Below are 12,048 nucleotides of genomic sequence, written 5' to 3' on the forward strand. Positions count from 1 at the left end.
GGGAGGCAGGGAGGGAGGGAGGGAGGGAGGGAGGGAGGCAGGCAGGGAGGGAGGGAGGGAGGGAGGGAGGGAGGCAGGCAGGGAGGGAGGGAGGGAGGGAATTTCAAGATATTTAGAAACATTACAAAACATTAAAAAAAAAAAAAAAAATAATTTGTATACAAGCTTGCAACGCTCCTGGTTATTAGATAAAAAAATAATAAAATAAATCTGAAGACAATAATTGCCCTATACCTGTTTTTGCATTCTTGGTCAGCTTCCTCGAACGTCATTTTATGCGTCACCGGTGCGTAGAAGACTTCACCTAAAACACGGGGAGAAAAAGAACATGAAGCAGTGGAAAACCACAGCTGTTCGCTCAGCACAAAGACCGAGGTGGACACATTTGAGGCTTTGACGCTTGATGTTCCTTTATACTTTGTTTTGCCTACACCTGATTTGACTTTTTTCCTTCTCCCCTTAACCCATTTTGACCTGACGTCGAAAAAAGGAAAGAAAAAGTCTTCTGAAAGAATATAATATTCAAAGTTTGTGCCGCATTTTTACGATTTTTCAAAAATAGCAGATCTACAAGCTCGTAGCGCGCCACCAAGTGGCACGCTGCGAGCTTGTAGATCTGCTATTTTTCAATAGCTAAAGTATAACATAACGCTTAGTTAAAACACCAAAAGGGGTTTAGCACTTTCAGGTTTGTTTAGTTTTTATCCCGAACCTGGTTGTTCAGCTCTTAATCCTGACACCAAATGTCCCAATCTAATCCAATCTACTTTATTTATAAAGCACATTTAAAACAACCGTGTTTTGGTACACTCAGTACCAAAAAATAAATAAATAAAAGAAGAAAGAAAATAATAATAATAAACTAATACACCTAATAAACCAAATAATAATTAAACCTAATTACAGACCCAAAAAGTCACAGCTGTTGTGCCGGGACTCTTGCCCAGACCTGTCTCCCACCACCATTCCCATGCAGGACAATAGCAGTGCATTCATTTTGTGCGCCATGCTGAGGTGGGATAGCAATGCTGACTATGTTTCCTGGCCATGCTCACTGCTTCCCCCTCTGTGGGTGAGAGTCAGGCGGCCTCATGCTGTACCTCCACATCTGACATTAGGATTGACATTTATTTTTTACCAGCTGCAAGCCTGTGAAAGTCCCGACAGGAGATCATTTTCTGCTGAGCCTGCTCTGTCACCAGTTGGCAACACTGGGTTGCCAAGCCTGCATATTTACAGCCTATAACGTGGATTAATTCACAGTCTCTTGCCTGGTTTGTTTTTTTGGAGGCTGCTTAGCTTATTTCTGTCACGACAGTTGCCACCACTGGCAACAAACCCATAACACCCCATCGTCTGCGCGGCATGGCTAGTCGAGCAGTTCTGATTGGCTGCCTCGTCTCCAGCCATGTTGCCTCAGAATTCTTTGGGGTCACTCATTTGAGCGTAACAGCGGAGCGCATGCTAAAAAGTGGCATAACGTCAGCAGCAGACCCACAGATAATAACAATGCAGCTGGTAATTAATTGATTTAGTCAATTTGGGCTTGTTTTCCTGCATCTCGTTGCAGAAGCCTCTTATCCCCCATCTTTCTGTGGGGTTATTTTTTTCTCCGTAAACGAATGCCCTACTTGATCATATTACGTCAAAAGTATCAGATCCACAAGAAATGCTGTGCAAAGCAATGAGTTTTGAGCTTGTAGATCTGATGCTTGATACTTTTGAATTTGAATCCTGAAAAGTAACTATTGTGTCCATCCGACAGAGACAAGAACGTTTTGTTTTCCTTATACAAAAAGCATTTCTATAAGGATTATAGAAGTGACACAGCTATAAGGATTGTTGGATACAGAATAAACCACAAGACATGGGGGTTGACATTTTAACGGAAGCGCTTGGCAAACCTTTCATGCCCATTAGGACGCCTCGAAATCTCAAGCCACTTGACTGTTTAGTCACGGCTAGAAATGTGAAGATCTACAAGCTCACAACACGTACGCAGAGGGTGCAGGCTGCGTGGACAGTTCAGAAATGGCATGTTTTATTATACCTCCGCTCCCATGGTAACACGAATCAAAACCAAAAGGGACGAGATTCTAATTGAAACCAAATAGCCGTGAAAGGCGGGGTATAAGTGAATGATTGGCATGTTTTCACTGGAGTTTGGGTGTAACATTTCAATAGGGAGTCACACACACACAGTTTTGGTTTGTGCGCCCCGTTTGATTTATCAACTGTGTAAAAAAGACATCGCTTTAATTTCCGTCCCGGAGGTCGAGCGTGTGCAAGGAGGCCGTCTTTGTTCATTAGTACGCCATGAGACACGCACCAGGGCACGTGTTATTTATTCGTATATTTGTGTGTTCTTTTTTTGCAGAGGAGCAGCCCTCTATGGTATAGGGCTGGATGATATGACTTTTGTCTCGATTACGGATGCTAGGATGCCTTGATGTAAAAAATGAGCTATTTTTAGACATTAGTCTTTCTCTCTCGGACAACAGTGATCGTCCCAAATGAACATCAAACGTTAGAATGTTTGATTGGATCTTTGAACGTTCCACCTATACATTATACAGCCATACAGGGTAATCTGGACGGATATTCGCTCTCGATCTAAGCAGGGGTATTGGGGGGAACCAACCCTCCCCATTCTCCTCCTTGGGTTGTCGGGAGGGGTGTTTTTTTGGTGCCTGACCCCAAGAATCCCTGAGGAGGATCCTTGGCTCTCAACGAAGACTCCATTCCATCTGCTGCTCATCCGAATGTCGTCACTAAGAGACTCACACTTATAACACAGATGTCCCCTCTGCTGAACCACGGGGTGATCCATTTTACTATGGCAAACTCTGGAAACCATGCCGAGTCTCCATCTCCTGTGTAAGACAGGGATTGTTTTTTTTTAGTTTTTTTTTTAATATATTTTGTTTATCCCACGATGTTGTAACCCATTTTTCACCCCTGTGTCAATCATCTAATCATGTGATCCTGGGCTCTACACACCCTCCACCAACCTATAGTCCCCCATATATGGGGGACAAGGGGAGAGCAACGGACTTGAACTCATGCTTCCTTCATGCCTGAGTGTCCAAGTTGCTCCTTTTACACCTGACAGGGGGGGGAGTTTCCCTGGCTGGACGTATAGCGCGTGGAAGGAACACGTTATTCCAACCAGTTCCTTTCCCCTCCATCAGGCGAAGACAGGGATTGTTAGAAACAGTCTGTGTGCGTCTGTGCGTGCGTGCGCTTGTGCATGCGTGCGTCCTTGCACAGTCGAGACAAGCGGCTTCACAATATCATGAAGTGATCATGACGTGTCCTCGGAATGTCACTTCCTCTCATCGTCATTTCTATGGTAAAAAAAGACTATTCGAGATTTGAACGTTTAACGTACTGTATACTATTTTACTAACTATATATGCTTTTTGAGGTGTTTTCAAATATCCGTTTGGACATAGAATCACATTGTGTTTTACGGTCATGATTCGCCTGGAGCCTGGGATGGCTTGGTTTCAGGCTTAAAATAATTCATATTATCATTTCAAAACGAGTGGTGTAACAAAATGGCTCGTGCAGTATTGTCCCAAACGTCACATAGCCCCGACGAGGCAGTGTGTGACTTATATCTGCTATGAGGACTCAACGCCGGGGATTCAAATGCTTTTCCCCCCCTTTGCGAGAAGGAAGTGGGTTGAGTGTCGGTAGGAAGCGTTTGGGTCAGGGGTGATAAACAGACGGATAACCCATTTTGACCCGTGAGCACAGATTTGAGTTAAAAACGTTTTATTTTTTCTTTTACGCCACGTGTTCACGATTCTTCAAAAATAGCAGACCCTGCAAGCTCGTATAGAGCTTGTATAGATCTGCAACAAAATGTAGTGCAACAAAATGTTTTAAAAAACACCCAAAAGGGCTTCCCGCCCGAAATGGGATAAAGACCGGCTTTGGCCCGGGAGATGACAGGATTCCCGGGACTTCCCGACAGCCCGCTGTCGTTCCAGAGGCATCCGAAAGCATCATTATCGCATATTTGTTGGTGTCTCATTTGAGAGGAGGAGGAGGTCTGATTTAGTGCGGAGAGAGAGAGTGAGACCGGCAGGCCCGTCTCTCTCTCTCTCTCTCTCTCTCTCTGACGAGTTCCGCGGTCAGAAGCAATTTGCTTCGAGCACTGTCGCGCTTGAGGTCCGTCTCCGTGCGAACCGGGAGAGGCTGTATTATATATATATACGGTCAGAATCCTGATTCAAACCTCGAGGAGGGTGGACTTGTTTCACTCCGAGGTGGATTAGGTTTTTTTTTTTGGTTACAGAGCTATATAAAGCTCTATATTCGGGTAGAAATCGGGTAGAAATCCCCCCCCGTTTCTCCAACTCTCTAATATATCAATTTCACCCAGAGAGCGTATACCCATTCGTCAGAGTTCTTATAGCTCCTATGCTGTCAACAATTTCTTTTGGGTTTTTTTTTCTTTTTTTTTCAATTTCAATTTCTTTTGTTCTTTTGTCGTTTTCCGCATCGCTTCCAATTTTCGAAACCTTTACGTTTATCCCCGATAATCCGGTAAGGTTTTCTCTCTCCTAAAATGGATAAAAATTGACCCTGTAAAAGTTTACAGGGGTCAATTTGGTTTACACGGGAGTGTATAAACCAAATGTATATATAGGGCAGCCAGGCAATCGGAAGCTTTCAACATCGGTCAGTGGTTCTATGATTGACCCATTCTGAACGGGAACCCATTTTGGTGTTAGCATCAAGTCGTGCTTTAGCTATTGAAAAAAAGCAGATCTACAAGCTCATAGCGCGCCACCGAGTGGCGCGCTACGAGCTTGTAGGTCTGCTATTTTTGAAAAATCGAAGAGCGACTGAACATTTTTAGAATCTGATCTCAGGTCAGAATGGGTTCATCAGACCAGTGTGTGTCCTAGTGGAAACCTCGTATGAATCTGATCTCAGGTCAGAATTCTCACCGTCCAGCTTGTCCACGTAGCAGTAAACGTCGTAGCGTTCCGTGGGTTTCCTGAGGCCGTACGTCCTCACCCCGGGTTTCGTCTGGAGGTTCCCGAAGCATCCGCGCCTGGGCTTGGTGATCGGGTACCTTCACATAGGGGGGGGGGGGGGGAGGAAGCACGGGGAAGTTAGTGAGGAGATCAAACCTGATACTGCGACAACCCATTCCGGGGTACGGGGGGCGGGAACCCCCTTTTTGTGGTGTTGGCATCATGTCGTGCTTTATAGCTATATTGAAAAACAGCAGACCTGCGAGCTCGTATAGCGCGGTTTTTTCCAGAAAACTCTCGGGACGTGCATAGAAGACACGTTTATAGAACTTGATCTCAGGTTCAGAATGGGTTTGAACCCATTTAACCCATTTAACCCAATGGGTTTTAACCCATTTAACCCATTTAACCCAATGGGTTTTAACCCATTTAACCCATTTAACCCAATGGGTTTTAACCAATTCTGAACGGGAACCCATTTTGGTGTTAGCACCATGCCGTGCTTTAGTCATTTAAAAAAATAGCAGATCTACAAGCTCGTAGCGCGCCACCGAGTGGCGCGCTACGAGCTTGTAGGTCTGCTTTTTTTTTTTTTAATCGAAGAACGACTGACATTTTTTAGAATCTGATCTCTGGTCAGAATGGGTTATAATCAGACCAGTGTGTGTGTGTGTGTGTCCAGTGGAAACCTCGTATGAACCTGATCTCAGGTCAGTTCTTTTTTTTAAAACAGACTCACTTGACGGACTGGTCCGCCACCCAGCCCGCGTCGCAGTGGTCGAAGCCGTCCTCGTACGCGGCCCTCAGCTGGTCGGACGTGGCGATGGCGGCGCCCACGTTCTGGCACGCCTCCGCGGCGGCCGGGTAGTCCAGGCTGTACCTGCTGCTGCCAGCCCGGTAGTGGAACACCACGCCTGGAATGTAACACGCACGCACGCACACACACTTTAGCCACTTCTTAGCAGACAATCTTCATCCAGAGCGACATAGAATGTACATATAGAATACAGAGAGGCCTGCAGTGTATAGCAAAACCCAAGAACAATAGCATCAGCTCAATATATATATATATATATATATATATATATATATACACACCGTCAAAAATAATAATCTCTATATACATCGGAAATCAAAGGACGACTCCAGGTAGCACGCATTGTGATCTAATTGTCGCATTTTAACATGCGGTCAAAGAAGCAGCTATCTCTAAGTGTAACCAAAACATGAGAACTAATTTGACCAAGGTATGCCCGTGTGGTCGTCGAGTATCAATTGAACAGAAGAAGAAGGCAGGGCGACACACACACGCGCGCGCACACACGCGCACGCACACACACACGCACACACACACACACACACACACAAACAGATATTTGTTAACCCATTCTGACCGGGAACCCGTTTTGGTGTTAGCATCATGTTATGCTTTAGCTATTGAAAAATAGCAGATCTACAAGCTCATATCGCGCCACCGAGTGGCGCGATACGAGCTTGTAGGTCTGCTATTTTTGAAAAATTCGAAGAACGACTGACATTTTTAGAATCTGATCTCAGGTCAGAATGGGTTAATCAGACCAGTGTGTTGTCCCGTGGAAACCTCGTATGAATCTGATCTCAGGTCAGAATGGGTTAATAAACAAATACAAAACAAAAACACAACCATCGGCAATCTCTTGAACCTATAACTCTTCCTCAGCTATGTGACAAGGCACAACACACCATGCGCTGAACGAACGCCGTAAATCTCGGAGTTTCTCCGTAAAGTGAGGAGGCTTCTCTGCGACAAAAAACCGAGAACCGCGATGAGTCAAATAGTCTGCACCTCACCACAAATGAACCAAGATGACTAGGGGTGATTTAGGACGATGCCACAGCCCCGAAAATCCCCATATTTGTGGACAGCAGAAACAGGCGCAGAAGTCACGATTGATGGCGCTAATTAACATTGCAGATAGTTTGTAGCACAGAGGCGTGTGGATTATGTCCCAAAAACTATCCCCCGCCCCCTCCACCCATGTTTTCTACATGCCCTGAGATACATGAATTATTACGTCCGCAATTCCCCCTGCTCCAGTGAGAGCGCACAGGGCGCGTAGCGCTATAGCGTGGCATCGTGAGATGACGGCCGATCAAGAAACCGCACGCCATGTTTCCATGCGAGTGTGGACAAAGAGGCTATATTGCTAGCAAAACAATTGCCGCTATGCACGCTCACAAACATGGGGCTTTGCTAGCACAGATTACACAAGCAAGCCTATAGATCTAGGCCAGGGCATGGCTAGCGGAAATATAGCCAGGCTACAAAATCACACACAGGAACCCTGATTTAATGGCTTTAACTTTGCACCCATTGTATTGTAATTAAACCAATCACATTGACGGCTGCAATCACCTTTAAGAAGGCGCACAATGATTGGCCAATGTCCTCGTGCCAAAGAAATGCAAGCGCGCCAGATTAAAATCTATGGGAGCGGAAATGCGGAATCAATATGACTAAGTCAGGAGATGCAGGCGGGGGAAACAAAAGCTGATATCTCTCTGTGCTCATCGGAAAAAACGTGTCCAAGACGCAGCTAAAGTGTTGCTGGCGTGCGGTCAGAATCATCATCGGGGCCTAAAATGTCTCCTCGTGTGTTCACTCTCAAGAGACGTCTGTGATGTCTTGATATATCAACTTAATATTCACAGTTTCACACGCTCATTCAGAGTCGGCGCCTCCCCACTGCGAGGCGTTGTGAGCTTGTATAGGTCGACTATTTTCCAAAATGTTGCCTCTTTCTTATATGTATTATTTGACCATTTTGCCTTAAATGTATATAGCCTTTTTTTTCCTTAAATCGTCAGAAAAGTGCAGATCAACTTATGCTGTGTAGTTGATTTGTTTACTTGTTGAGTGACAAAGCAATGTTGCACATTAAGCTAATCGTCTGAGCACGCAGATGAACACACCGCTCTCTCAGTCCAATGACTATATCTTCTGATAACGATCACAAGGCAACCGCCCGGCAACAGCGCTGGCATTTGCCCGGCATCCGCCTCAGCAACCGTCCCATGGGAAACGCCCCCCCCCCCTCCCCCTCCCGGTGACCAACCCGGGAACCGCTCGGCAACCGGCCCGGTAACATCCCGGCAACCGCCCCGGCAAACCCCAGCAACCAACCCCTCCGACCGCCCAAGTAACCGCCCAGTAACCGTCAACCACCTCACATGTGTAAAAGAAAACTGTTGACATCTCAATTTTATTGGCAGAAGGAGAGAGGTTGCATGAGTTCACCCTCGACGTGCTGAATTCCCAAACCGACCGACATGTTTCATGTGTGTTACCACCAGCTGTCTGTCCATGCAGCACTCAGTCACATTAAAACACCATGTTCTTTCTTTCTTTCTTTCCCCCAATTTAAATGTACATTTAATTTGTACATTCTCTGGTATAGGGTGTATAGATCACTGGTTCTCCCAGGGGTCCTTGAAGGGCTCCCAGGGTGTCCCCCAGTAAAAAAAAAAAAAAGGGCTGATAGTTACAGGTCTTTACCTATATGAGTAATTCAATGAATTGGGGTTAAACGGTATAATAAACCGAATAACCACTAATATTGGACATGGAAGTGGACGTGGAAGGAAGTCTCACCGTTGACGTCGAGGTTGACGGTGTCCTGGGTGTCGTCGATGCCGTACATGACCTCACAGCGGTACGTGCCGGCGTCGCTGGCCCGCAGTTTGACCACCGTCAGCGAGGCGTCGCCCACGTCCTCTGGGTGGCTGGATAGGGGGACGGAGGAGAAAATGAACTAATTAAAGAAAAAGGCTAAAAACATGGGGTCTTCAACAGGGAGGTCCGTGAAAACCCTAGGGCGGGGCCACCAAATATCTGTGGGAAGGGATTATTCTTAACCACTTGAACCCTAGAATGCCTATTCCGAGGAGACCATAGCAGATCTGCACCACTTCATCACTTTTCAACCTATTTTCATAAAATAGGTCCTCAGTAATAATCATGATAAAATGGCGCAATTTTCTACAAAATAGGAGGGCTGTGGGCAGTTTAGAAACCGTCCTCCAGTGACATCATCATTAGGCAGATATTATTTTTTTTTAAACAATATCTTTTTACAAAAATGTTTAGATTTGTATTATCGTGAGAACGATGGCTTCCATTTTCCGCATTGCAACTTTTCAGGACTAGAAAGCCTGCAGTTTCTATTAGCTTGGATTCACCATCGATGATGTTCACTGGAGGACGGTTTCTGAACTGCCCACACAGCCCTCCTATGAGACACAGACCGAGTAGAACAAAATTGCGCCATTCTTTTTCCTCCAAAAGTGGTGAAGTGGTCCTTTAAGCTCTTAGCTAAGGGGTCCTTGGTCTAAAATGCCCAAACTGCAGCAATGCAACTCCTTGGAAGTCCTTGCCACAAAACTGCTTTAACCCATTCTGACCTGAGATCAGATTCATACGAGGTTTCCACGGGACACACACTGGTCTGATTAACCCATTCTGACCTGAGATCAGATTCTAAAAAATGTCAGTCGTTCTTCAATTTAAAAAAAATAGCAGACCTACAAGCTCGTAGCGCGCCACTCGGTGGCGCGCTACGAGCTTGTAGATCTGCTATTTTTCAATAGCTAAAGCATAACATGATGCTAACACCAAAATGGGTTCCCGTTCAGAATGGGTTAAAGGACCAATGCAACTCCTTGCCTCTGCCATCGGGGATACTGTTTGCATGCAACTATAGGCCTACATGCCACCACTCGCAAACCGTATGGTTTGCGAGGAAAAATAGCAGATCTACAAGCTCATATGAGCTTGTAGATCTGCTATTTGTTTTTAAATCGAAGAACCACTGACATAGAAACATATAGCTTTAGATTGTGGGGGCCTAAATAATACAGTAGAAGCGTTTTTTTTTTATCAAGAATTGATCCATGTCACCATGGTCCTGCACACTACAAATTAAGATATATATATATATATATATATATTTATTTTTTTTTAAGTTTCCAAAAAACCATGGACTCACCTCGGGACGGACACGCGGTTCCTGAAGATGGAGCCTATCTTGATGACGCCGTTCTGCGCCACCAGCACGGTGGACTCCACCTCGCCCTCCATCTTGGTCCACTTGATGCGCAGGTAGTCCCGGGCCTCCTGCTGCGGGGGGGCGAGGGCCGTGCCGTTGGCGTTGGCGAGCGCGGGCACGGGCGCCGACGTCGGCATGGTGGAGAAGAAGCACGGGAGGTTGACCTTCCCCGAGAGGGACCCGCTCACCGGCCGCACCATCGTCAGCGTGTTGTCGGCGGCGGCTGTGTGACGAGCGACAAGCAAGCAGGCAAACAAACGGAGCGTCAACGCGGTGTTCATTTCAAAGGCAGCTATAAAAAAAAACGTACTGTGACGTTACGTTGTTTTCATTTTTTTTTACTGACAAAAACTCAATCAAAAAGAACTAAATAGCAGACTAAGTTACGGTGACTATAAGACTATAAGAGCATAGGATATACATCCAAAGGCAACAGCAAAAACACAGAACAATGGCAGGTCGGTTCCATCCCCAGCTAGCTCTGCGCGAATCACTACAGAAGGATCAAGATTCATTTCACTTTTGTTTGTTTCCGGTCCCGCCCCCCATGTTGCGGAACAGCAAAGTGACTCCTCCTGAGAAGGAGAGATTAAGTGACACTATTGCGACACTAAAGCCCGCTTTTCTGACGCGCCGTCATTCCGACGCACTCAATACTAATGATATGGCATATTCAAAGCCCCCAGTGAAGTCAAATATCAATCGTCGTGATTGAAAGTTACACAACACGGACTGTTCTCAGCACGTGGGGAGTCTGGGAATGCTTGAGACCAGCTGTGATTAACAGTTAATCATTTAGCAGCTCTCAGGTCCGTGCTAATCAATACATTGATGCACTGCAGCTGTGGGTGCTTAATTTAAATTGAGTCATAACAATCCACAGTTGGACATAACTGGTATAATATTGAGTTATTTGTATATTCCGAGGGATTATGTTACTAAGCATTGTAATTCTCACCAGCCTGTAACAAGCTGTAAACATTTAGCTCATAACAAGACACAAGTTGGTACTTGGTAGGCTACTAGGCTATTCTATAAATATGGCTGAATGTTTAGCTCAGCTGTAAAACATAACCGTGGCATAATGTTATTATTATATTATTATTAGTTACTGTCAAAGATTATTCCATTTAGTGCTATAGTATATGCGGTTTGTTGTGGTATTGTTGTTGTGGTTCCCTATGGAGACAAAGGAGGCTCTTTGTGTCTCCATAGGGAACCACTGCTGGTCATCAAATTATTGCCGTAGGAAATTAGGAATGTGACCAAAACATAAGAAATACATGAATTCAAGTCTCCATGGGGTGAGTAATCAATAGAAAATAAGTTATTTTGGGGTTGAACTATCCCTTTAAACCTGACCTAAAATGTCAATCATACATTTTGTCGATTATAAAAAGAGAATCTTTTCACATTTTTGGACAAATATTTAAAAACATGCTTCTCAATTATTCGATTAATCAAAAAGAAGTTACAGAATAATCTCTAAGATAACCCTATAGTCGCAGCCCTAACACATGATTAACCACATACAGACAGACAGACAGACAGACAGATAGACAATCACAGAGGAATGTGATTAAAATCTGATTAGCGAGAGAGAGAGAGAGAGAGAGAGAGAGAGAGAGATAGAGAATCACTTTCCATGTGGTTTTGTGCTTTTTAGACTTCTCAAATCAATTCGATTCCAGTCTGGTTATATATGCCACAAGCAAATCTGATTCCGGATGTGAACACACCGGTGAGACCTGTGATTAAGGCAGTAAGGAATTAGAGGCCCAATTTCATTCCAATATGGCCTGCATATATATACATGTGCATACAGAACCTGTATTCGAAACAAATCTCCAAAACATTGTGTGTTTTTTTACCACCATAAATATTTGTTTCTTGGCGTACTTCAAACATATAACCGGATATAAACACGCGTGGAGTTGCCGTTCTGTTATGACGTGTGTAACACACTGTAG

The 12,048-nt window shown here is 44.9% G+C and overlaps 1 protein-coding gene across 1 annotated transcript in view; it reads right to left on the reverse strand.

Moving 5' to 3' along the window:
- LOC308316868 (uncharacterized protein) overlaps positions 1 to 12,048 on the reverse strand; it is a gene marked incomplete at its 3' end in the record, with an annotated part of 49,117 nt that overhangs the window by 28,411 nt on the left and 8,658 nt on the right. Inside the window, exons 3-7 of the mRNA XM_080765656.1 lie at positions 10,019 to 10,301; positions 8,626 to 8,756; positions 5,734 to 5,908; positions 4,965 to 5,092; positions 235 to 304 (exon numbers count right to left, since the gene is read on the reverse strand). Coding sequence (XP_080621782.1) covers positions 235 to 304; positions 4,965 to 5,092; positions 5,734 to 5,908; positions 8,626 to 8,756; positions 10,019 to 10,301 — 787 coding nt within the window. The remainder of the gene's footprint in view (positions 1 to 234; positions 305 to 4,964; positions 5,093 to 5,733; positions 5,909 to 8,625; positions 8,757 to 10,018; positions 10,302 to 12,048) is intronic.

The sequence above is a fragment of the Protomyctophum bolini genome (assembly GCF_963924005.1).
Source record: "Protomyctophum bolini genome assembly, chromosome: 6".
NCBI classification, from domain to species: domain Eukaryota; kingdom Metazoa; phylum Chordata; class Actinopteri; order Myctophiformes; family Myctophidae; genus Protomyctophum; species Protomyctophum bolini.